The sequence below is a fragment of the Protopterus annectens genome, chromosome 7.part0 (genome assembly GCF_019279795.1).
Source record: "Protopterus annectens isolate FY-2018-M chromosome 7.part0, PAN1.0, whole genome shotgun sequence".
NCBI lineage: Eukaryota > Metazoa > Chordata > Ceratodontiformes > Protopteridae > Protopterus > Protopterus annectens.
Genome location: NC_056739.1, coordinates 1,584,567,822 through 1,584,595,300, shown reverse-complemented (window position 1 = coordinate 1,584,595,300; position 27,479 = coordinate 1,584,567,822). Strand labels below are relative to the sequence as shown.

Sequence of the window (27,479 nt, the reverse complement as noted above, 5' to 3'; positions counted from 1 at the left end):
TCCTGAACCTGGGTAGGAGAGAGTCACACACTTTTCCCTTGATCCCTGGATGACTTTTTTCCCTCTATTTTCGATCGCCTGACTTGTCCCTCATTTGACTCATGCTTCACATTCCTTCACATCTCATGTCTGACAGTTGTATAATTTGTTCTTTTGATTTTTTTTTTTGCTCAGAAATATTACACTGTATGATGGTATGACATTGCATAAGTACTCTTTTTGCCTTTTTTTGCTGACTGAATTCTTCTGCCATATCTATTTATGCTTGTGTTCATTTATGCTACATATTATCCTGACCTCACTGCATACTTGATCTTGACTGCGGTGGTGGTGGTGCGGTAGCGTTGCCGCCTCACAGTTAGACATTGCCCGTTCGATTCTCAGATAGAGCGTCGTCTATGTGGCAACATGCGTGAATGGGCATTCCTTCGTTGAAGGTTGTGCATTAGGCCCAGAAAGCCAGCACGTAAAAATCGACTGCCAATCATTAGCGGACCGGAGTTCCGCTGTGGCGACCACTAAAAGCCGAAAGACACAACAACTGCATAGTTGCTCTTAAATTACCACTGTTGCTGTGATATTGATTAAAGTTTATTTCTTTGGTTGTATTTCTGCCATATCGAGTCTGAAAATGGTCTAGGAGGATCAGTACTGTAACTTGGTAACTAAACTTAAAATAAATACCTTGTAATGATGCATACTTAATGAATTAGTTTAAGTACTTTGCACACCCCAGTGTCTTGGGAGGTACTGTAGACAACACCAAGCTGGCCATGCTGCTAAGAAGCAGGCTTATTTTGAAATGTATCTCTTATTTCCCATGACTAGTGTCTTCAGATGCCAGAATATACTGGAGAAATGGGTCAGAGGAGGATGTATTTAATGGCTGTGAGAAGAGTGGGAGGGGAGGGGTACAGAAAGAGTATGAATAATTTCTAATTATCGTTCATTCTCATCTCATACTACTCCTTTTTTTTTTTCATCATTGTGTTCCAGCCATCTATCCTGTACTTGCTTTGCAAGGTTAGAGTTTTTATCCAGTTAGTTCTCACACATTGATACAGTCAGTGTACTTCTACAAAACCACATAAAACTGGTGAACTTCCTCAAAATGGTTAAAAATAATAGTAATAGCAATTATTTCAGGCTTCTCTTTAGGAATGATATTGCTTACACATCGGTTTACTTATAACTATTTCTGAAAGTGTATTTTTATTTATACTTGAGGGGGTATTTTTACTAACCAGGGGAAATTTGGGCAGGGATTTTTCCCAACTAAGTGCCATGTGATCTTTTACATCACTTGACCTATCACGAAGTCAGGCAGATGGAACCTTGGTGTAGTGTTTCATCCAAAGAGCAGCACACTCAGGACTGCAGCACTTCCTTAAGCTGCATTGCAGTGTCAGTGCCAGGAAATTAATGCAATCACCTAGGGTGGGAATATAACCCCCAGTCTTCTGATCCTGTAGAACCAAAGGCAAGTGATCTGTTAAGCCACTGACACTACAATAAGCTGAGTAAGTGGACTAATACATGCAGCTCTTTTCCAGCCATATCCCAGGTGACAAGAGCAACAGAGTGAGGATTTCCTGCAGAGATAATTTAGAGTAGTCACCAAGCTTCATGTTTTGGCAGGTGGCAAAAACTTCAGAATGCCTTAATGAAACCCACATGGATATAGGAAGAACATGTAAACCCCTAAATTTGGTCAGCTTATAGTAATACATTTCCTCCCAAAATCTCCCCAGCCCAGTGCAGCTGTTTTCTGTCTTTAAGTTTTTGCTTGCCGTCCTATTTTATACGTGACTCTGAAACCGTGATGCCCCTGCAGTACATTTAAAAGACAAACTGTTTCTGACTTTCCCACTTTCAGCCATTTGAATAATTTTCTGTCCACTTCTGCCACTCACCACACACACCATGTTTCACTTCTCTAGGATTATTTTGCCTACCCGTGAGTGCAGCAAAATTTCACTGCCATAGTATTGAATTACTAATATTGTATCACAAATTTTAGTGATCAGAAGTTACTTCACATTCCATTATCTGTTATTTTTCTGTACTTACTATTGTTATTTTCATACTCCTGAGATTCACTGTTCCACCAATTATTTCTTGTAGTTGTATTCTTTAGCAGACAGTCATAAGAACAATGTCAGCAAAAGAAGAAAAGGAAAGCAAAGTATCTATCAGTCTTCAAATCAAGATTTATCTTCCAAAAGGGTAACCTGAGTGATACAGAAAAACAGATAATCGAACAACTTGGGTTTGAAAACCCTTATGTGCACTTGGCAACAGCAATTGACTTACTATGGGAGTGCAAGAAGGTAACAGTGCAAGCCATACAAGAGGCATGAAGCTGCAGTTAGTAAAAAAAATACTGGACTGGCCAGTAGTGCAGTGCATGTCAGTAAATGTTCGCTATTCTGGCATGATTTGTTACTACTAGGGAGGAAAGACCACCAGTAGGAAATGCCTTGAATTTTGCTGTAGTGTCTATCAAATATCTGGACTGTGTAAGGCATAACGTAGTGTGAGGGAGCGGGGCCCTATTGGGCCAAATAGGTCTAATTGGTCTAAGATCAGCCTTCATACAAAATTCTCCAGTCTTTCAAATGTTTATACACTCATCTCAGACCTGACCCAACAGCTATAGCTTAAGTTAATCCATCTGCTGTAAAACATGATGTTAATTCTAATAATTCCCCTTCTGACAAGAATGGTAAAACATTTGACAAGTGTGGGAAAGTATATGCTTCTGCAACTTTATTTTTCATAATTTGAACGGTCTGTTTCTTATGTTAGTTTATTCTCACTAATTGTGAAAGTATGAGAAATGTTTTATTTGCAGTTCTTTCTTGTGAGGAAAATCTGCTTTTTGTGGTTCAGTTTCTTCAGTTCCTCAGTTCACTGCTCATAGATTGTTAATAGGCTAACCACCGGGGTGCACCTTTCTAAGCTTAGCCAAGTTTTCCTCGAAGAATAATGATGTCCTGTATCTGAATAGGACATTGAGAGCTAGGCATTTATAAACTACCAAAGTCCTTAAGGAATATGGATGCCTGGCCCGGTGTAAATTTCCTCTTCCCCATCCACTGGTCTAGGTTGCAATTAAACTGGGTAATAGATCAACTCAGCTTCACATGGATGAGAAGCCTGTTCCATAGGAGGGGCAGTCTCTGGGACACACATCTGTCTGTCCATTAAGTTCTGTTTTAAGTCACAGAAAAACTTCAGGTCCTTAGTCCCTGTATTTCTGGTACTCTTTTGCTTATGAATATGCAGGAGATTCGTAAGTGTGGGCTTTTCGGATGCCTTGTAAGCCAGACATAGATCACCACTCAGCAGTCTGTGAGTTCAGTGAAATGGCTTTAAGATGCTGTGTATAAAGTAGGTTTTTGAAAGGAACCTCTGAGGTCTCTCTAGTTGCTGTATTTGCCTGGTCAGGTACATACCAAAGGGAGCATTGTACTCTATGATTGGTTGGCTAAGCGTGGAGTATGATGAGATAATGATCTCTTTGGACCTAGATACCACACCCTTACTTATAAGTTGTGCAACAAAAAAGTAGTTCCTCACTACTGTGGTCACTTGATGGTCAAAGGTAAGGCTGCTGTCTATGTGTGTACCCAGGTCCCTGACCACTAGGTTGACTCTTAGGGGAGTATTATCAGCATGGTAATTAGCTGGGATGGTTGACTTCCCATTTAGACAATTCTCATTGTCTAATGTGTGTTTATGACTCTGTTAGATAGTATATCCAGGGCTGTTGCCAGTAGTAGTGTGTAGAGGAGGTTTCCCTGACTGTTTTCCAGAACTTCCCAGAAGATGTAAAAAATTTGATTTTAATTCTCCTTTGGATAGATATTTAGTTTTGGATCCTCTGCTGTATAGGTTATCAAAACTATGATAACAGGAGTAAACTGATATAGGGAATTTCTCATATTTTTCAGTCCTCCTCAAAATTTTCCAACGGATTTTCTGCTCCCTCATCCAAATTAAGGCAATAAACCAAATAAGCAGTCTAAGAAAAATATTTGTAAAAACAGCAAGGGAGTTCCAAAAAGAAAGCAGGAACCTCCCCAGATTAAAGGACTGTCAAATAAGGTGGAATGACTAGATAAGGGAGCTTGCCTCCCACCCCCACCTCACCTCTCCTACCCTGGCATTCTCTTAACGCTTCCAGAAAGTCTAAATCTCCATTTCTGTGTTTGATAACGGATTGTTTCAGACAAATGGGTTCTGAGACTGATTTAGTAGGGTTACAGATGGCACTGGGGAAAAAAATTCATCCCTTTGAGGGAATTTTTCCACATCCACCAGACCAAACCACTCTGTTCTCTCCTGTTGTAAAGCACATATTGTCTCAGGGTATAATATATTCAGTTCCTCCATCCTGACTGGGAAGAGGCTTTTATTCAAGAATGTTTTTAGTGCCAAAGAAAAAAATTCAGGAAGACCAGTTCTGGACCCTTCTTTCCTAAACCAGTATGTGAGTAATGCCAAAGTTCAAAATGCTTTCACTTCACAACCTGTTACCCGTTCTTCCTTATCTGAGTTTTTTGGTAAACTTAGCTTTAAAAGATGGTTATCATTACATTCCTATTCATCCAGAGTTCAGATGATTCGTAAGGTTGTATGTGTCTGGATCACATTATCAGATCTCTGACTTTACCCTTTGGTCTATCCACTGCTTCCAGAATGTTTACACGGTGTCTAGCCCATTGCAGGCAACAGGTATCCACATTTTCCATATTTAGATGAATTACTTATCTTTGCAGTGTCTTTTTCAAAGGATCAGGAATTTCTCACTTGGGTGAGAGATCTCCTACTCAGGTTGGTATTCCAAAAGAAAATTGAACATCTTATTTGACTCCATTGCATGGGATTGTGTCTCCTAGACACCTCAGTGCAAAAAGTTTTTCCTCAACAGGAAAATAAATAGATTTATATTTAGATCCATTCCATGGGTTTTCCATTCAGACTTCTGTTAGTGCAAGGGATTACCTAAGGATTACAGGACTCATGGCATCTAGAATTCTCATGATACCTCTGTCAAGACTCCACAAGAAAGGTACAGTGGTATCTGAAGTATCTTTGGTCCCAGAACCAGCACCCATTATAATTTCAGATTCCAGTTCTAAGATTTGTCAGTAGAGAAATCACTTATTGGAGGCATCAAATATCCCTGAATCCAGGCCTCCTCTTCATCCACCCTGCTCCAAAGTAGTCAGTCACCACAGATACCTCTGATATTGTTTGGAGAGTAGTGTCAAGTTGGGATAAAAGCGCAAAGTATGCAGAACAAAGACAGACACAAGCACATAAACATAAAAGATATTCTTGCTCTCATCAAGGTATTCAACTCTGTGAATCACCTTTGGTCAACACAACCTCTGAACGTTACTACAAACAATACCACAGTCATATACATAATCAAGTAAGGTGGTACCAGGTCTTACCCTCTCTATAAACTAGCTAAGTTAGCATGGGATACAGCTTTACAGCACAATCTCACTCTGTAGGTATCCTGCATTCAGACAGAGCAAAACTGTGTGACAGACAAGCTGAGGAGGACAAAGGTAGACCCTCACAAATGAAAACTATATCAGGGGTCTTCCAAGATTTGATCCATCTGTGGGGAATTCCTCAAGCAGACCTTTTGCCTCATCCCTGAAAAATCAGCTGACAAAATTATGCTCCAGGACTACATCCAAGAATAACTGAAAGATAAGATGCCCTTTCTTTTCCTTGGACATGAATATTCCTGTAAGCTTTTTCACACTTTCCACTGATACCCAGGGTACTTCTGAAGATTCAGAAGGAATCCCATTAGATCATTGTAATGATTTCCTTGTGGTCCAGGCAGTAGTGGTTTCCCCTCTTTTGGAATTGGCCATAGGTAACTACTACAGACTTTCTCACAGACTGAATCTATTCATACAAGAAGAAGGCTGTTTGATACATCCTGACCGAAAAAACTTCAAATGACTACTGGATGATAGGGTCTTAATACCTTTTAGATATCTGTTTACCGAGGGCATGCAGCAGGTAATAATGGAGGCAAATAATCATATATTAGCAGTGGAAAAGGTTTTTTAGTTGGTGCCAAGAACATAAGCAGCACACATTCAGGAATAGTATTTCTCTGGTTCTACAATATGTGTGTGTGTGTGTGTGTGTGTGTGTGTGTGTGTGTGTGTGTGTGTGTGTGTGTGTGCTATTTTCCTGTGACCTGTCTTACTTCCTTATTAAGGTTCATTTGTCAGTGATTTTATCACATCTGCCCATGGATCACCTTCTTTGAATGTTTTTAAAAGGGGTATTCCATAAGAGACCTCCAAGAAAAATGTTGGCGCCTTAGGATCTTCATTTTGTGTTAGAGAAGCTAACACCTGCTCCATTTGAAGCAGCTTATCTGGCTGATTTGAGGTTCTTAACAAGGAAAACAGTTTTAATGATTTCTCTGACCTCTGCAAGACGAATGAGTTGCCAGCTCTTATGGTAGGTCAGCCTTATCTCATTTTGCACAGATACTGGGTTTCCTTGAGAACTAATCTTTGTTTTTATGTCTAAAGTGGTATCTGATTTTACTTTAAGCCAGGCTGTTCCATCTTCTTTTGTTCTTCTTTGAACCCAAAAATGAGGGAGGAAAGATACTTCATACCTTGGATGTCCACTGACAACTCAAGTACTGTCTTGACAGAAGAAAATCTTTCAGAACTTCTGATCAGTTGTTCATTTCTTGTGAAGGTTAAAAGGGGCAATCTCTGTGTCTAAGCAGACTATTTCCAAATGGGTGTCTTAGGCTATTTCCTATTGTTGTTCCCACCACAATAAAACTGTTTGAGTTAAAGGTCAAAGCACACACTGCCAAGGCCTTGGCTTCAACTTTGGCAAAGATTGCACTCTAGAAGTATCCTATTGGTCCCTCTGTGCATACTTTTACAAAGCACTACACACTAGATTCCTTCTCCAGGTCTAGGTCATGCTTTGTTAGGACCATTCGCCAGGGGCTCCTGAAATCATCTCCCTCCACCTCCCAAATATAGTTAGCTATGGTAATCTACTCATATAGTTTCGACTACTTGCAGGAGTGATCAGTATAAAGAACGTAGTAAATTTAGCATAACAGTAGATGTTCAAATGATCACTGCTGCAGTAGCCACTCCCTCCCTCTACCCCCTTGATTTTCAGTGTTTTTTTCATGCCAGGCTGTGAACATTTGATTTTTTTTTTAATATATATCATAGCAATGTCCTCTTAGTATTCAGTGTAACTCTCTCTATTGGCATGAAAGCTCTGAAGGGCTTAGTGACTGAACTTGTTTTTTAGTGAGCGCAGCTCAAGCTAATGGTTTGGGCACATAGAAGGTGGCCGGCTGTTGTATCCTATGCAGGGTATAACCCAAACAGCTAAGGCTGCTGCAGCAGTGATCGTTCAAACATCTACTCTTATAGTAAGTTTAGATACACAACTGTAGTATATCCTTAGAGTAATCAGCTTCAGGGAGGGTAAGATATCAATTCTGGTATTATGCCATTATCAGATTTCATACTGAATGAATGATTTATACATATATATATATATATATATATATATATATATATATATATATATAAATCTCCATCCATCCATCCTCAATCCCTTTTCCCATTTTGTGGATGAGGTTGGGGTGTGAGAGAATCCAAAGAACATTTACAAATCTTGTCTTTAGCCTTAACAGAATGACTGTAAGACAAACTTTGGGGTGTAATTTCAAGCAGCAAAGATCAATTGGTCAACTTACCTGCAGCATCTTCTTTAATAAAAAAGTTATGTTTATTAGAGGGTAACCTATGGAATTTAATGAACTTACTACCAATAAATTTAAGGTCTACACACTACCTGGCTGTATTTAAGAGGAAGCTGGATAGCTTGGTGAGCGAACCTGTATTTGAAACTGAGCTTGTTTGGTGGCTAACTCCCTGGTGGTCATCCTCATGCCTAAAGTTGTCTTAACATTAAATGTTTAATATAGGAAAAACATGCAGAGTCCCTAGAAAAGGCACCCTAACCATGAAATGAATTGAGGAAGTTAGCATTTTGAGGTGGCAACACTAAATGCTACATCACTTTTCATCATTTACACATTAATAATTTCACATACGTCTCCATAGTTGCAAATTGTTAAGAATGCTGGACATTAATTGTGCCTGAGTGTACACCACATTACAAGACATTAACTGCACTACAGAGTGTTATCAGCAACTTTTGTTTATTTATATAATGCCAGCTATACCATAAATCTGCTTTCAGTAGTTGTCTTGTATTAAATCATGCAGTACGGTAGGTCTTTGCATTAATCTTAATATAATAATCTCAAGTGATTCTGCAAAAGATCAGAAAACAACATACTTTTTTAACACTGTCATAGTTTCACTTTTATAAATGAAATATTTTGTAATATTTGCAAAGTATGGGGATGTGTCTCACTAACTCTGCTTAAGAAATGAGCATATCTTTCAACTGCAATGATTTTAGCCTGCAGAATTTGCTGCAGTATTCCTGGACAATGCTTAGTTTCCTCATGAAATCAGTCCTGTTTACAGGTACATAATGTTACTAAGGAATTAAAGCATGCACAAAGAATCATCATCACTAACAATATTTAATCTACTACCTGAAAACTTTCTGTTTTGAAAAATAAGAAAGCATTTCTCTCTTAGATGCTCTGCTGCAATTTTTCGAAGGCTGATGCTATGATTCCTAATGATCAGAGGTTGGGAGGTATGTAAGCGAATGGGAATTAAGAAAGTGGAAGATTTTGTTTAGTTTCATTTCTTGTATGTTATTCAGTTTACTTGCACTGTGCTTGGAGATTATATAGATAAGTAGAATATTTATCTCCTGTTTTATTTCAGGGAAATGACTTTGACTGAATGGGTGCCCATTGCTCTCAGAGCTGACACTAGAGGGATTAGGTACTTGGGAGTACTCTGTAGCATTACCCAGAAGAGTGGAGGCATAAATGTGTGGGACGGGATAGCATGAAGACAGGGAAAATTGCAACATGACCATTTTTATGTCTGATTCAACATTTCTGCATTCTCACTACCTCTTTATTTTCCAACCATGTCACATTTCTGTATTACACTGACACATTTCTGAATATGTACAAATGTGGCAAACCAATGTAGGAAGGATCCAAGGAATCGTAGGCTTTAATGAAGGCCAGCAATGTGACTTGATTGGTACAGTTGATCATGGCTGATGGTGGAGCTGCTGATTACATGAATTTACTGTGCTACTTTCCCCAAATTGGTCAGTTCTCAGAGGTGGTTACATAAGTAGTGAGGACAGAAGAGTTTCCCCCTTCACAAGAGATATGTGGGTCAGAAGAAACTTATTCTGGAACATAGAACCATTCTTTCAGACGATCAAATGTGTTATAGGGTAGTGCATATCCATAAACTTGCATATTATATTCTGTACCTCTTCAAGCACCTTTCAAATAAGATATTGTAATGCAGAGATGCACAGTGATAACATCAGACAAAGTTACATTGAGGCATACAGGGTCAAGCTGTGCAACATGTAACTATCTAACACAGTTAAAAAACAATGAATTCTTGCTTAATTTATTTTCCATTTTAGTCCCTGCAAAAGTAGCATATTAATAAAACAGCACAATCATTTACAGTTAATCTACAAAGATTGTTACCGGCCTTATAATTAATACTAATACAAAGATGCCCAAAATCTCAAAAATAAATACTGTAAGCACTGAAGACTGTTCTTCACATGTAGCAGAGCAAGCATTGCAAAAATATGTTACCCCAACTGGAATGCACCTAGCTTGCAGACTTCACTCTGTCCATATCATCAGTGTTGTAGTTTGTAGATGTATATATTGCTCTCTTGTCACTTGTAGAGCACCACATGCATTGCATGCCAGTGCTAAATGGCTAAGTACTGCTCACCCTGACTCATAATCTCCTCTACCTAGACAACCTAACTTAAAATGAATAACTGCATTTTTTAATTCATTTCCTGACTCAACACCTACTGACTAATTTGGTCATTTGCTGCCTTTTGCTCATTTACTTCCTATTTGTGCAAGAGCAGATTGTGATATGATTATCACACAAGCAACTGTCCAGACTTTTGCACAATGTCCAGATTAACTGCGGTGGTAGTGCTGCGGTAGCGTTGTTGCCTCACAGTTAGACGTTGCCCATTCGATTCTCAGTTAGAGCGTCTTCTGTGTGGCGACATGCGTGAATGGGCGTTCCTTCATTGAAGGTTGTGCGTTAGGCCCGGCAAGCCAGCAAGTAATAATCTACTGCCAATCATTAGCGGACCGGAGTTCCGCTGTGGTGACCCCTAACTGGGAAAAGCCGAAAGACACAAACAAACAAATTGCCGATCTGTTTGTCATAAAATTTGTGTTTTTACTGCCAGAATCAGTGAGGATTGAAGTCACTAAATAACAGACATTTAAATTTCAGACTCCATATCCTGAAAATGCATGCTAATGCAAAAACGTGTTCTAACAACTTTCTAAGTTTGTAAGATCAATATTTAAAATCTGTCCCTACTTTTGGACTTTTGTCCCCCTATTAAATTTGGCTTTGTACAGATTTCTTGTGTTAAGAGGTTGAGATTTATATTATCAGAGCATTTCTTATTGTACACAGCAAGCTGTGTTGCATGCCATTTTAAGTACTTAGTGGGAGGGTATTCAGTGGGCTCAGCTTGGAGATGTTACAATTTTTTATGGATAATATAGCTGCCCCTCAAGCCATCTACAACAGATGTTTCTGTCTAAACTTCCCATTTCCACCTGAGGCACGTGCACAGGAGTCAAGACCCCCCCCACACACACACACACACACACGCACACAAACACACACAAGCTCACACATGCACAGACAGGCAAGTAGGCAGTAACTCACTCTGATCTCTGGCTACCTTCTTGAATGCCAACCTACCAATCAGACCAGATTCTACTGAGCCATAGGCAAAGCACCACCCCTTAAAGTAGTAGAATCTGTTAACATGTATACCTTTTGGTATCCATGCTTGGACTGTAATACAACAGCAGTATGCACAGGTTAGTAAACATTCTCTGCTATAATCTCTGCTATGTCCCAATAGCTTCCTAATGCCATGGGAATGCACATAGACTTGTTAAAATCTTTGCCCCATAACTCTAGGGTCCAGATTTCACACATCATCTTTGGTCACCATCTGTGAGAAATTTACATTTTCAGCCCTTGTTTGATTGAGTTTTCATTAGGTACTCTGGTTTTCTATCATCTCCCAAAAAGCATGGTGATTGGCTACTCTGAAGACACCCATGTTTAATGCAATTCCACTTGCTCTTTTGGCCTAGGTAATAGCTGAAAAGAGTCTGTAGACCATTTAATTTACCTAATTAATTGTATTAATTAAAAATTAAAATGTCAGACCTCATTTGTTTCAATAAAACTTTTTCTGACATCTTCCAGATAAAACCAGATGCAAATGTTGTAGGAAAGGCATTATTCATAATGGAGAAACAATTTTGGGAGAGTTTTAGGAGAAAATGTTAATTTCTTACAAGCAAATATGCATAAACATTGCATCTACACTGAACTAATATGCATGCTTCAATACCAAAAGTTTTAACAGCTTTATTAAATTAACACTTAAGACGTATGCAAACATACGTTAGTAGAAAACAAACCATTTTAATATTTTTTCCATTTACATTCATTATACACCCCATATCATTTTTCTTTGTAATTATCAGTCTAACATTACAAAAACTGCTGAATTCCTACCTTCCCTTAAACCTCACTTCTCCTCCTAAACATTGTTCTGCATGTATTGTTCCTACAATTTGCATTTATTTCTATGTAATTTCTTCCTTCCCTTTTCTAAAGATGCCTATTCCAGTTCTTTTATGTCTTTTATAATATTCAATACTTCAAGCACAGCTGGTTTAGACTTTGATTTCCATTTTCTAGTAATTGTTTTTTGGTAGCCAACAGAACTGAAATTTAAGGCCTTACTATGTCTAGGCAATTCAGATCCTGTGTCCTAACTCAAAAGAATCATTTCCTTACAGCCATTTGCTCTCCCATTATTTCTAACAGAGGATGTTGTAGAGATTTTGTAAAATCTGCCAACTCATTACACTTCCAAAACATATGTTCTCAGTTACCTTTATAATCTGCCGACTCATTACACTTCCGAAACGTATGTACTCAGTTACCTTTATTCCCCATCACACCTGCAATGTTTGCTGTTTACCTAAGGAAAAAGTCTTTGAAGTCTGCTTGGGGTATAAACATTCCTGTGCAAACACTTCCAAGAAAAGATCCTAAACCTTCTGAACTTTGTTGCATATTTGGGAGTCATACATATGTTCTCCCATTGTTCTCTTGAAATCTGTTTTTCCAGTCTCTTTTCCCAATAGTTTCCAACTTCCTCTGACTGTTTTTTATAGTTATCATGCAGTATTTTGTAAGTGGAAGGTAAAAGAGTGAGTTCAGAGGGCAAGAAGTACTACAGTGCCCTGATAGGTACTGAAAGACAATGTATCCACTCCAGGGCAGTTAAGGTACATAATGTTAACAGCAGCTTCTCTTCTAGATTCAAGTAACATTTCTAACAGAGCAGGTCTTCCCTTTCTCTTTGCTTATAATGTAATATCAGTCCCTGATAGATGACTGTGTATTTGTAAAATGTCTTAGCATTATTAGTTTGCATTCTATAATACTTACTAACTTTGTGAATGTAAAGAAGGGCAAGAAAGTTTCATGGTCTTGTGGTTTGGATCATGACTGATCGTGGTTGTTGCAACCAGCTTGTTAAAAGTGAGCAAATAAAATCTTAGTTTTGTTATATCACTTGCTCTTGGTTGCCGTTTGAAAACATAATTTCGCAGGATCTATTTTTATTAGCCTGAACACAGACTGTTCAACTAGCCCAACTTGCTGAATAGAAGTAGTGTTTTTTTTGAAGGACAGCATATCCCCCTGCATCCACCCAACATGAGGGCTCTGCTACCACAACCCCAGACTATACATATACTGTCTCCAAAGTTGCACAAACTTTGAGAATGTATAGTAGAGACAGTGTCTATGTATTAAAGTTTCTCACACTATGAGCAAGCAAATGAGCCATGAGCGACTGAACTTCAAGTAAATAAAAGGCAGGCCTCACTTCACATCATTGAAGTACTTAATCTAGCTTAGTCATTTATCAATGGTTTGCACTCGGCCTATCCTGTTACAGAGGTTTGTTTGGAGACCCATTTATTTAAATTATCAGATGACTGATTTGGTCTAACACATGACTACAACTTTGTTAACTTTGTATTGTTTACTTCATGTTGACAATTCTTTAACTTATCTACATGCAAGTTTTATCTATTACTTTGTGCCTGTTTACTTCATTTTTGGCTTTATTTTTTTTTTCTTTTTACTGTTTTTACATTATATAGTTTCTTAATATTTAAGCATGTAAGTAAAACTGAACTTGAACTCTCAGATTTTATCAACCATTAAGTGATCTTAGATCCTTAAACTGCTTCAGGTTGACATTCCTAGAAGTAAAATCTAATATGGTAATAGATTCTTTGGTTTGTATTTGCTGTCATTCTAGAAAAAGTTGCCTTTTTGAGTTAGAGAAGGTGTGGCAGAGTGCCTTTAAGTCCATCTGCTACAGTGACATATATTATGTGGTTTTCATTGATACGTAATATAGTTTTACACAGCTGTGTGGGTTTCCTTTTATTTGCTACTCGCCCATTGTGACTGGTTTTAATGATATATTCTTTTTGTGTGTATGTATAGTGTGATGATTTGGGGTGTACTTCACGTTGTAGTAAGCTGACAATATCGAGTCTGATATTGTCGGCACGACAATATCGAAAGTGAAGAACATCGTGCAAGTAAACGGAAATCTCCGTAAGGGGAGATTTCCGTTTGCCTCAATGTAGTATGGTCTTGGAGTTGGTATATTTAAGTAGGGGGGCTTGCCCCCCTGCCTACACCATTTAGTTTTTTTTTTTACGTTATTCAGTGTTTTACTTAATTGATCAATAAAGTTCGACCTTTATTGATTCGATTAAGTAAACTTTCGATAACGTGATATAAATGCATGATTTGGATACTCTTGTTATATTTACAGCTCAGTATCACATGCATCTAAGTTTGTGCACTTGTAATATCTATTGTACACATTTGTTAACTCCAGCTTTTCTCCTTGGACTTGCTCTTAAAGTTTGCTCCATTCAGCTGGACAACTGATTAATGCATTAAAAATATATAATGCATTTATGGTGTTCAGGAAAATTTACTGAGTCAGCTTTAATTGAACATGTATGTTATCATGGTGTAGTCTTCATAAACAAATGGAGGCTTAAATCTTCTAAATCAGAAATGAAAGTGTAACATTTTGCTGCTTCACTGAGTTATATGGTCATAGCTGATGCCTCTCTATTCCTCTTCTCCTTTGTGATTTTGCTTTGCAGCTTCCGCCTCAGTTTCCTGTCATCCCTGCTCCTGCCTCCTTACCTGTTTGTGAAAATATGCCTCAGTTGCTGTCAGGTGTTTCTGCTATGAATACTTCCACCTTATCTGGTCCTGCTCAATATTTGCCTACAGCACTTGTGCTGCCTGTTCCTTTGGTTGACACTTCTGTTTCCATGGCTGCAGCACCAGCTCTTCTGTCTATTTTGTCAGTCAGCCCTCCTGCCACTCCTACTCACACCATGATGCTTGGCCAGACTGTGCCAAGTGTGCCACCTACACCTCTGCCATTACTTATGACAGCACCGTTTGGAGTATCAACACTGTTAGCACAGCAGCCAGTGGTCCAGCAGACCCAACAGCAGATGTACCACCCTACTGTTCAGCAGATGCTTCCAGCTGATGCCTCACCAATGCCATCCTTTCATATTCCATCAGCAGTTTCACAAGAACATCAGTCCCTTCAGCAGACTGTGTCAGGTCCATCAGAACAGGTGGCCTCTTCATCTGAAGCTCCCAGCCAGGTAAAACAAACTAAAGTGCCGGATGCCGTGATTATAAATGATAAATTGTAAATTAAAGTGGCAGCATTATATTAGGATTTCTCTCTTTGTTTTATTCCAGGAAAAGATCTGGTATTACTAGATTATGTATTATTCATTATCTTATTTCATATTTAGCTTATTTACAAATAAGGAAACATAAAGCATGTATTTTACTTGCTTCGTACAGTAACTGCATTCATTTGAAACATTTTAGATTATGTACTTTTCTGCTGTCTGTATTGCTGTCATCACAGGTAGACATAAACCGGAGAAAAGCTCTTCTGTGAGAGAGTTAGAAATGGTTTTAAGGCAGACAAAACAAGAGGAATTTGAAAGGACTTGTACCTTGCCAGTACGTTGTCTGATTGATGAACATGGTGTGATGTTTGCTGTTCATGTTATTGTGTAGCTGTGACTGGAGTGGTCCATTAGAGCAACTGGTCAGTAGCAGTATTTTTGGAGACTTGGAGATACTAGCTCAAAATTGTAGGCACATTTCTGTTGTCAGCTGTAGGTTGCTGGGCTCAAGGATGAGCCGAGTTGGATGAGAAGCAACACTATCAAGTAATATCTTGTAATTTTTAGTTTATACCATTGCTTTCACAAAATCCTAAATCGGACTAACTCTGATGTTCCAAAGAGGCACTCAGCATCTTAAAAGAGCCCCATAAAAATGAGTATTGCCAAATAAAATAAGTGAGCCAACTACACTTACTATCACGATCATCTCTTCCAACACCACCATGACAGAAAAATTAAACCATGCAAAATTATTGGTTGTCATCACAGATGACCAGCTGAAACGTGGCCACCATGTATCACATGTAATTTGAAAAGTCATCAAAAACTAGGTGCATTATACAGAGTAAATTCCTATCTCACTGGCAGAGCCAGAAGACATGTATAACCTCTACTTTGTTACTGCAATCTCTCCTTTATGCTGCTGAAATCCTCCATAACCTTTAAGTCTCACAACAGTCCAAACTTAATCAATTTTATTATAAAATAGTCAAACTTGCAGTAAAATATAACAGTATAACATACCACTGCCTAGTCCTCAGAGAATTAAACTGGAAAGAATTACCATATCACCTAACACTTTCTCAGCTAACTACAATTTACAGATGACTTTATAAATCAGAAAACTGCCTAGCCCTCAACAACTTAATATAACTCAGCACCTCCAATAGTATAGAGAAGAATCGCGCAACCAAATAATCCAACACTAGTATATATAATATAATAATAGAGCAGGTGACTCTCTGTATTCAAATAGTATAGCTAAACTGTGGAACCACATCCCACTACAACTGAAATCTAGTCAGACTGGAAACTCATTCAACATGTAACTAAAACTACACTTATCCAATTAGTGGATCTGCTCCTGTATATCTCCAGGAGAATTATCTCTGTTATCTTCATTCTGCCATATCATCAAACTATTTCTTTTCATTCAGAAACCTACGCCCCACTGCCAGTCTTCCCGAAAAACTGAATAGTATTATTAGCAGTTCCCACCCATGTGACATTGCTCACTCCCCACCTGTATACTTCTAATATGAACTAATGGTAGCCATATATGCCGACACATGCACACACACATATATATGGATCTACTTTATATTGTCAAAAAAACACTTATGTGAAATTCAAAATGTGAGACCACTTTGCCGAAATGGCATGCTATTGATCACCCAGAACATCACAATTTCACTCTTGGAAATGGACCACTGGGCCACCATGGTGAACTTTGCCCTTTTCTCTGCTATAGTGAAATCTCAGAGTTGGTATATTTAGTTGGGGGGGTGTTGGGAGTCCAGCCTCTCATATGGGGGAGCTTGATTTGCTTGTATTTGTAGATCACTGTGTATATTGAACCTAGTCCGTCACTGTAGCTAGACAGCACATGCATATATGTTACTGAGCACTTGCGAGATCAGTGGCATTTACATAGTCAATGTGAATGTAAGCTTGAATGGAGATGTACATGTGTTTGTGAGAGAAGTAATAAGTCAGTCAGTAAGCATATGAAGTACAAAGTATATGTACAATAAATTACATGAACACATACCCAGCCTCAGTCTCTCATTTGAATACATGGGACATGCGACAGCATGTCTGGTTTTTGACATTAATAGGTTCATAGGTGTTTACTGGGCTAATGACCACAAGGGCCTTTTTAAGCTGAGCCATGCATCCCAAATCTCTGACAAGTTCTGACACCCTTGATAAGTGTAAGCATGGGCCTGGGAGATGAACTATTTGCAGGTTACCTGTTTGCATTACAGACATAGGTGCCAAACCAGGGATGAATTTCTGGTTTCCTATCCAGTTGTCCAAGTTGCACTTGAATTGGGTTAGGGAGGAACTCTGCTTCACATAGATGGGGAGCCTGTTTGTAGTCTCTAGGATAATACCTATCTCTCCAGCAGGTCCGGTTTATATTACAGGCAAGATTTAAGCCTTTAGAATGGTAATTCTGGTACTGTTTGTTTTGTGGATATGTAGGAGGTCTATCAGAGTGGGTCTGGCAATGCCCTGTATGCTAGGTATATATCTTCCCTCAAAAGCCTGTAGGAGACAGAATACAGGGATAGGGCCTTGAGGCATTCAGCATAGGACACATTACTTACACCTTGTATTCTTTTAGTGATGAACCTCAGTGGTCATTCCAGTTGATGGATATGCCTGGTTAGGCACATACCAAAGGGGGCATTTTACTCAATGGTAGCTCTGATGAATGCCAAATACAGTGGAACAATGACTTCCTTGGACTTAGATGCCATACCTTTGTTTATAAGTTGTGCAACATAGAAGGATTTCCTCACCACTGTAGACACGTGATGATCAAAGGTTAGATTACTATGTGTGTGTGTCCCTAAGTCCCTGACTACTTTGTCAACTCTAAGAGGTGTGCTGTCAATATGATAGTTACCAGAGATGGATGACTTCCCAAAGGATACTGTTATGCATTTCTTGGCATTTAGTTTTAGTCCATGACTCTGACATCATTTATTTGTCTGTGTCAGCCCCTCCTGGAGAACATTTATGTCAGTGTGAGATTCAATGACAGCTCCTAATTTGCAATGATCAGCAAATTTAGTCAGCTGACCACTGACATTGGCCTTGACTTCTGAGAAGTAAATGCCAAAAAGGGGCAGTCCAAGAACTGATGCCTGTGGACTCCACTTGTGACTGGCCTCTCTGTAGAGGTGGACTCCCCAGTTCTAACTTCCTGGGTCCTGTCTGTGAGCCAGTTGGCTATCCATCGGGTGACATATGGGTTTGTACCTAACCTCTTGAGTTTGTCAACAATGCCTGAGTGGGGTATTGTGTCAAATGCCTTGGCCAGATCAAGGTAGGCAGTGTGAACAATTTTGCCGTCATCTATTGCTTTGGTGACCTTCTCAAAGAAGTCCACCTGTTTGAGTAGGCATGATCTGCCCTTGATGAAAGCAAACTGGGTTGGGTCCAGTGTCTGGAGGTTTACTTATATCTCTATTGATCATCTCCAGGATAATTATTTCCATGGATTTACATATAAGACTATTGAGACATATGGGTCTGTAGTTTCCAGGGTCTATAGATGGCCCACCTTTGTGAGAGGAATCTCCATTCATGAGGCACAAAGCCTTTTTGGAGGCTACAGTTAATTAGTAATTTCAGAGACCATGATATGTGATGTTTCATGCTATTTAGAAGGCATCCTGGGATATGGTCTGGGCCCATTGATGCAGTGTTCTTGATCTTAGAGAGATCATTAAGGACCTGTTCCCTAGTGATAGTAGGGGGGGTTGTATTTGATAGTATTTCCTGAGGGAAGGTTGAGGGGGGGGGGGAGTAAAGTCAGAGTTGAATTTATCAGCCAGGTGGTTTGCTATATCTTCTGGCTCAGTATAGGTGGCTTCATTTACAATGAGCTCTGCACATAATTGTGTATTGCCTTTGAGGTTGCAAACATAGCTAAAGAATGCTTTTTGGTTGCCCTTGGCCTGGGAGGACAAACTTACCTCAAATTTGCCTTTTGCAGACTTTATTTGTCCTCTGAGTTGTTTCTTTAGTTTGATGAGATTGCTTTTATCCTGCTGGGTGCTGCACCTCCTAATTATTGCCATGATTTTCTTCCTCCTGTTATACATCCGATTGATTTTGTGATTCCACTAGGGTGGCTTGTTTTTTGAGATAGTTCTGTACTTCTTCCTAGTGGGTACAGCTGCTTCTATGTAGCTATTAACTTGCTTGTACAGGGTTTCTGTGAACAGTTCTGTATATGCAGAAGTGTTGGAATACCGAAACAGGTAACTGCAAAAACAGGAATGCAGGCAAGAGGGCTTGAGGCACGAACACTGTAGTAGTTTCCAAAGTTTATTCTTCAGACTTTGCTTCAAACAAACTGTAAAAACAATAAAAAACAGTAACCATTGCTCAAGCCCTCTTGCCTGCATTTCTGTATATGGAGAAGTGTTCTCAGGGTTTGTAGGGGCTTGAAATGTTGCCAGGTTCTCACTTAATAGCAGGAGGTTAACCTTAGACTAGTTCCTGAATATTCCCAATTTAGCTGGGGGTCCAGGTTTTATTTTTACTTCAAAGGAGACAATTTTGTGGTCTGACCTTACCAGGTAAGGCATTACAGTAGCGGGTTTACAGCACTCTCCCATATTAGTGAGGACCAGAGCCAGTATGGTTGCACCCCTAGTTGGTGTATTGACTTTCTGGTCCAGGGAGTTTGTGTTTACAAAATCCAGGAATCTCTGTGCATGTGAGTTTGATGTTGTGTAGGATTCCCAGTTGTTTTTGTATGTGTGTGTGTGTGTGTGTCTGTCTGTCTTAGGCTGGATGATGGAACATGCATACAAGTTCACTGAAGGAAATTGTCTGCTTTAGTTGGGGCCCATTTACTGTTATTTTCTAGCCACTTCAGGGTTTTGTATTTGTAATGTCCTGGGCTTTTGTGTATCTATGACTTTCCTGCTTTACCTGAACTTCAGGGAACATATCTGATCCTGTCTAGTTTAGTTTTAACATATCTCACGTTTTGTTGTGCAGTACCTTTTACGCCTTTAGTACTTGCTGCCAAAGCTGCTCTTGACCCACCTTATCCTTGTGGTGTGGTAGTCTGTCTCACTTGTTTCCACCATCGGTAGCTTTGGCTGCATGCACTAGCTTTGTGGTTCAATTCATAGTTTTATTGCACTGGAGTTTAGGGGAATTACAGTGGCCATTCACCTGTGGTATGGTAATTTTCCTGGGAAGCTAGAGTGCCTGCTGTGCTATCTCCCCGGTGCTTCCCAGAGGTTGGTATCACCCTGTCTTGAGTATGTTTAATGCTTAACCAACTAAGGTGTGCTTCACAGATTTCTAAGCTGCAACATTTTAAAAGGCCTCTCATACAGTTTACAGCTAATTGCTCAGATCACCTGAGCTTCTTTCTCAGAAACTCCAGCGTAAGAGTTGGATTACTCTTCTGCGCACATTCCATTTAGTGTAGACATGAGTGAGAGCATATTGCTCATATGAGCCTTGTTCTATGGTGGTCCATTCTCACAGCCTGAGGTGTAGTGACCTCAGAGTGAGACTAAAGTTTGGGGCTGGTTAGATTTGCCATTTCCAGCAAAACAAAAAAGGAGAAATATTTAAATGGTATTGCATTTACTGATACTGATTATGAGCTCAAGTACCTGGGAAACATGTTTCTGGAGTTTTTCAGCTCGTGCAGAATGAATGCTACCATGCTGTTGTGATCTGAGGTTGGATGTCTGGAGGAGATGAAATGGAACTCTGTTATACATGTCATATATTGTTTGGCCAGGAGGATGGATTATGGAGGCTGCTTTTTGTTTCCATTTTGGATGGATTTTCTCAGAAATGTTGTGAGGCAAAATGTTTCCATTGATTAATTGTCTTAGTGGCCAAGTTTAATGTGTGGATCAAACTATTGTCTAAAACAAATGGCACTGGATTAAAATCCAAGCACCTTAAATACCAAGTTTTGGTGAGGGACCTGATGAGTTGCATGTGATTTATCAAGGACACATGCATGCCCATCAACAAAAAAGTCCAGTTAAGGTGGAAGACTTGCCTTATATGGTCCTAGAGGACAGGCATGTTCATTTGGTTTTGGTTCCATAGATATGACCTGTAATCAGCTTATGCTGTGATCCAGATCTGGATGCAGTCAGCTTTGTAGTCTTGATTTTAGGACTTCTGGACCCAGGGGCTGCTTCACTGTCATTTTGTTAATGGACCGGAATGTTGACCTGTGCTTTCAGCTTGCTAATGCAGGAACTTGCTTTTGAGATGCATTGGGAGTGCATGAACTCTTTAGGATATTTGTGAGAGTTATAGTCCTGTAGGTCTTTTGAGTTCACAATATGGTAGGCAACTTTTGTATAAAGACTACTACACTTTCTAGTCTAATATTAACAACGTTTTACTTTCTGAGAGGCTGTCTCCTCAAGTTACTGGCACTGCCATTTGTTTAAGTTATAACTATAGTGGACTTCTGCTGCAGTCCTTATATTTCTGATCATGGCCTGCAATACTTCCTGATAAATCAGTCTTGGTATTTTCAATGTGAATTGGTTGTACACTGTGTGGCAAGTTAGCTTCCATAATTAAACAAAGGCAGGAACCAAACCTTGTGCAATTAAAAGTATCAATGAATGCGAATAACTTACCACTGTATGGATCAATAAATGTTGATCCAAGACTAGGAACCTCCTGACCATATATGGGTTTGTCAGGAGAAATTGATTTATCACGACCATTCAGTTTATGTGTAGATATGGCTATGGCAGGTAATCAATACAGGTTGTTAACTACCCAGCTCAGGTTCCAAACTCTGCCAGGTAAAGTTGCATATTGTGACATAAGAGAGAGTCCAGGGCATTTTGTATCATGTTTACTTGAATGGGATTATCCTGGAAAGTCATTTGCCTGCCTTTTTTTTCACCCAAGAGCCATATCCCAAGAATTTGCAAACTTTTTATGAAGTCATATATCTCTATCATTTGTTTTCCTTTGCTAGGCACTACTTATCATTGCATAGAATTGTGTTATTTTGTTAAACAATATCATAGTGGGGGTCTAACATTATTCCCTTGGACTGAAGGTTGTTAAGGGCACTAGCTAACCCTTTCATTCTAAGAATCTCCTGGGATTTGATGTGCTCACTGCTAAATTATATGAAGTGCCACCATGTTAGGAAACATCACCTATTGACTCTTCCTGCTTATAACAGGACACTGAACAATGAATTCTAGCTACCCCAAAAAGTAATTTTAGCTCGTATAAATCCTTGCTGGTACTTGTTAGCTCTTAGGGGTGTCTTATCAATGGTGTACTACAATGCGTTTCTTGGCATTGAGTTTTAATCCATTACTTTGGCACCAGTCATTTGTCTGTGTTAGACCCTCTTGTAAGATGTTTGTGTCATGGGGGAAATCTGTAATAGCTCTCAGTTTGCAGTCATCTCTGAACTTGATCAACCATAGGCCCTTGATATTAGCCTTTACCTCCTTGAAGTAGATGCCAAATAAGAGTGTTCCCAGCATGGAGTCTGAGGTACCCCGCTGGTGACCAGTCATTTAGTGGCAGTGGTATCACCAGTCCTGATTTCCTGAGTCCAGTCTGTGAGTCAGCTGGCAATCCAGTGTTTTACATAGGAATTTATGTCAGTTTGGTGAATTTATCAACTGTATTCTAGTGGGGTATTATATCAAATACCTTAGCCAGGTCCAGGTAGGAGTTCACCAAGTTTAGTAGGCATGATCTTCCCTTGACAAAGCCGGACTGGGTTGGATCCATTGTTTTATGGTTGCCTATGTCTTTTGTTAATCATTTCCATAATAATTAGTTGTATGGCTTTGCATATTAGACTAGTAAGACTAATAATTCTGTAGTTTCAGAGGTCAGATGATGATCCACCCCTGTGAAAGGGGATAACTCTTGCAGTTCTCCATTCCTCTGGTACAAAGCCTGTTTTGAGGAGATAGTTGAAAAGTGGCTCAAGTGGTCCTGATAGGTCATGTTTCAAGCTGTGTAGAAGACATCCTAGGATATTGTCTGGGCCCATTGAGGCTGTATTTTTGGTCTTAGTGAGTGCACCATGACCTGTTTCCTTTCAATAGTTTAAAAGGTTATGCCAACAGGTATTTCTTAGGGGGTGAAGTTAGAGCTGAATTTATCAGCCAGCAAATTCACTACATCTCTCTTCTCAGTGAAGGTGGCAGCATTAACCACCAGTTCTGCACACTGATGAGTGCTACTTTTGGTCTTTTTGGATTTAATTAGTCCTCTTAGTTTCCTGTTTACTTTAATTAGAGATCTCCTTTCAATATTGGAGTAGATTTCCTGATTTTAGCCTTAAGTTTTTTTCCTTTTTATTATATACCCTGTTAAGGTTAGGATTCTACCAGTGTGATTTGTTTTTAGAGTTTGTTTCGCACTTACTTCTAGTAGGTACATCAGCCCCTAAACAGCTACTTATGTGGTTGTACAGGATCTCTGTGAACAATTATGCATAGGTTGCTTTTAAACTTGTAATTGGGAGGGGCATTAAATTTCCACAGACTATCACTTAATAAGATGTAGTTTGCTTTGGAATAGTTCTTGTCACAGGGTTTCCTGGGGTTATTGGGTTGATTTTTATTTTGAAGGAGACTGCTTTGTGGTTTGACTTCACCAGTGAGGACATGACACTGGGAGGAGAGGTGGGCGCAGCACTCTCTATTGGTGAGTATCACGTCTGGTATGCTTGAACCTCTGGTGAATGTGGACATTATCTGGTCAAGGATATTTGTGTTAAAGTCCAGAAATCATTGTGCCTACAAGTATGAGGCAATGTGCGTTTCCCAGCCTGTAGAGCGGTAGTTAGTCTGCCATGAATTGAGGTATTTGATTTAATGATGAGTGTCTCCAGAAGGTCTATATCCAAGCTGTCGAATTCTAGGGACATAAACAGTGACCTTTAGCTGGCTAGGATATAGTGGGGAACATTGTATGGTGATTTGCATGTGGGTAAATTCCTGTTGCTGTGTAGATTGAGACTTCACCATTTGTCCCTTTCTGTGCAGCTGATGGTCTAAATGTGTGGAAGGCACTGAAGCTTTGCATTCTTGGAGTACTTTCTGTGAATTTAAACCATGTTTTAGTAATGGCACAGATAGCTATAGTCTCCAGAATGAGATGAGCTTGTAGGGTGTGGAATATCTTGTTTAGTCTCCTAGCATTAAGTAGTAACACCCTTAGGTTTCATTGTGTTTTAGTTTCTATGTTGGTAGGTTTGTCAATTTTGCATTTCTTAAAAAAAAAGTTCTAAGGGGGTAGATAAAGGTTTAGCCAGTATTTGGAAGCCTGGAGAAGACAGGTGCAGACCATCCTTTGCAAAGCAACATAGTTTAACCATGTCCGCCAGTGCTGACTAATACTGAATCCCCCTGGAAGGACAATAAAAATGAAGCCAATTATTAGAGTAAATCATCTTTTATTTGTACTGCAGCAACATCTTCGGTGAAGTTAGAATACTGCTCAGTGTAAGGCAAGTGCTACCTGACACATATTAAGAGAGATCAATAATGTTTCTCTTCATATAGACCAAGGAAGTAGGTCTCTGGTCATTAATGCCCAGAATCATACCGGTACCTGTGGTGAAGTGACTTGAGTGTATGTGTAACTTGGCAGATCCTGGCTCCAGATAAGCAACTCACCATTATCTTTTCCTTGTTCAGTCTATTGAGTGGGGGCATTTGTGTCATACAGCGGAGTCCACTGTGACAAGAGTCGTGGTTGCTTGCCTTATGAGCATTAATCTTGGAGCTGCAGTGGGTGTAGGTGTATGTCTGGTGGTTGGTGTTGCTTTTAGTGAGTCCTTTAGAGATTGCCAATGATAGGCATTGCCTTTTATAGACTTAGGAGGTGTGAAGGTTTGGGAATGTTGCTTTATAGTGACTCAAAATCAGTTGGTCTTATGTGTGTGGTGGATCCATTGTGTGTTCTTGATAACCCTGTTTGTATGCGAGATTTTTGCTGCCAGTAAAATTGTGTATATGCATCTGTTGGATACTGTTTCTTTAAAGGTTAAATGGTTGTCTCTGAACATGAGACAATTGCTACATTGTCTGAGATTGCCCTTATGAACCACGCTGGGTGTGGAGACATTTGGAACTTGCATATCCATGTTCTCTGGACGTGTAATTGGGTGAGCTACTCTAGGCCATGGACTGGGTTATAACAGAGGTCCCATTGGGTGGTCTCTGGGGTTTGGTGCTAGACTAGGTTAGACTGAGCTAAGATTTAATACTAGTGCTGTTTAATGTGCAAACTAGCTGCTCTAAACTTGTGTCTATGCAGTGGCTTTGTTTTAGGCAAATTAAGTTGCAGGTTTCAGTTCTAAGGGAAGTTTTAAAAATATAATTTATTTTCTAGATGTTTGTGACTGTATAGAGCACTGCTAACTTATTGATGTAAAAAAGATTGCTTGTGAGTGCAATGCTATAGCAAAAAAAATTAAACTACCTTGACAAGGCAGATGTTCTTCGTGTTTCACTGTTGCAGTCATTACATTTGGGTAATCTGCTGGCAGGTTGCCCTCAGTCGTCCTGAATTCCAAAATCTTGGGTCCTGCGTTGGTTGCTGTCTTCTCTTCCATAACGACAGGTTGTCAGGGGTATAAAACGTGCAGCCAACACCATTTTCTTTAGTCTTTCTTGCCGTGTGGTGCCCGAAGCAGACTACTGAAATATTCAAGTTTGAGTTTCAGAACCAAAGTCTTCACTAAAGCGAAGTACCCCATTGAGGAAACTTTTTTCTTGCTTTTTACCGACGTCAGAAAAAGTTAATAATTGTATTACTTGTGGGAATCAAATACCTCATAAGGATTTCCATTTATACTGTATTCCTTGCCTAGCCCTTGATCACAATGTGCCTGGCTGTCGGTTTTGTGCTAGATTTAACCAACGCACTATTAAGCGTCGGTATATTTTTGCATGTAAGTATTTTGGAAACAGATTTAACTACCCAGAAATGTCGTCGGATAGCAATCCGACTACCGGAGTACATAAAAAATGCAAAGAAAAGGACAGAGAAATGCAGTCGAGAACCAAAACCGACGACAAAGCTTCTAAGCCAGACGCCAGTTTGCCGGTACTCAGTGAGGCGCTTTCACAGCTACCTTCGAGTCGCAGGCCTCTACCGACACCCATGTGGAGTCCAGCATGCCGCAAGATACTCAAGGTATTGGACCAACGGATGTATCTCCCTCGGGTGGGTCCGGAGCCGCTGAGCAGGCACCAGCTTCTGAGGGTGTATTCAGACCTCAACATTTTTATATCAAACCGATGAAAACTGCAAAACCTAAGGCAAAGACACCTTCTAAAACTAAAAAAACGATGCCTGAGCCACATGCACAGGCCTCTATGCCTAAAAAACAGATGATCAAAATGGCTGAAGACCTTATTAGCTTGATCAGGGGTACCCATCCCCCTCCAGATAAGAGGCCTAGACAAGACACTGACTATTAATCTTCAGATCAGGTTTCTATTTCTTCTGATTCCTCTTCTGATCAGGAATTATCTTTACCTCCCTATGAGGATTCTATGCTGAGGAGTCTATTCCATCTGCATCTCCTCCTGAGGATTATTCATTTGGAGAAACCTTGCATACTTTGAGGGAGCATTTTCACTGGGAGAGTCAAGACTTCTCAGAATCAAAAAAGAGGCTCAGGGATTTCCTTCTTCTCCCTCAGCACAAGCCTTTAGTCATTCCCCTTGTTTTAGACATTGTGGATGATGTGTTTTCGGAGTAAAGCCTGACCCCTGACTCCTTACCTCCAGCTCCCAGTAAGCCTGACAGGTGCTACAGGGTCCCTGACTCTCATAATTTTTTTATTTAGAAACCCTGCTGCTGATCCTGAAACTATTTCACAAGATACAAAGGGAGTTAAGGCCTCAACAGCAAAAAACCCTACCCCCTCCGACCGAGATTCAAGGGCATTGGACAGATGGGGAAAAAAGGTTTATACATCTGCAACCTTGGCAATCAGGGCCTTAAACTGTCAATTTCATATGCTTAAGTACCACAACATGTTATGGGATTGCTGAAACAGAAAATGATGTTGATTTCAGAATGTGCAAAAAAATAAGTAATTGCAGGAATTATTGCATGCAGCTGAACAAGCATACTTTGCAATGTGTTTTTTATTCTTTAGAGGATTCCTGCAGGGCCGCAGTTACTGGATCTGTGATTAGGAGGCATGGTGGTTAAAGGAACAAAATTTGCCTTATCATGTTAAAGCTAAATTGCTAGATGCACCTTTATAGCATGATTCTCTGGTATTAAGGCAGAAGAGGTTTTAAAGAAAATGGAAGACAACGCTAAGTCTATGCAAACTGTTAAAGATTTCTTGCAAGTGCAGCCACCTAGATTCAGT

General features: G+C 39.6%; 1 protein-coding gene across 9 annotated transcripts in view; it reads left to right on the top strand.

The window, feature by feature from the left end:
- The window catches only part of WNK2 (WNK lysine deficient protein kinase 2), a 2,812,908-nt gene that overhangs the window by 1,651,707 nt on the left and 1,133,722 nt on the right, over positions 1-27,479 (top strand). For 8 of the 9 annotated variants that reach the window (XM_044078134.1, XM_044078133.1, XM_044078139.1 and 5 more), the window contains one exon: positions 14,510-15,031. The exons of the other annotated variant lie outside the window; for it this stretch is intronic. In XM_044078134.1, coding sequence (XP_043934069.1) covers positions 14,510-15,031 — 522 coding nt within the window. The remainder of the gene's footprint in view (positions 1-14,509; positions 15,032-27,479) is intronic. 9 annotated transcript variants of the gene reach the window in all.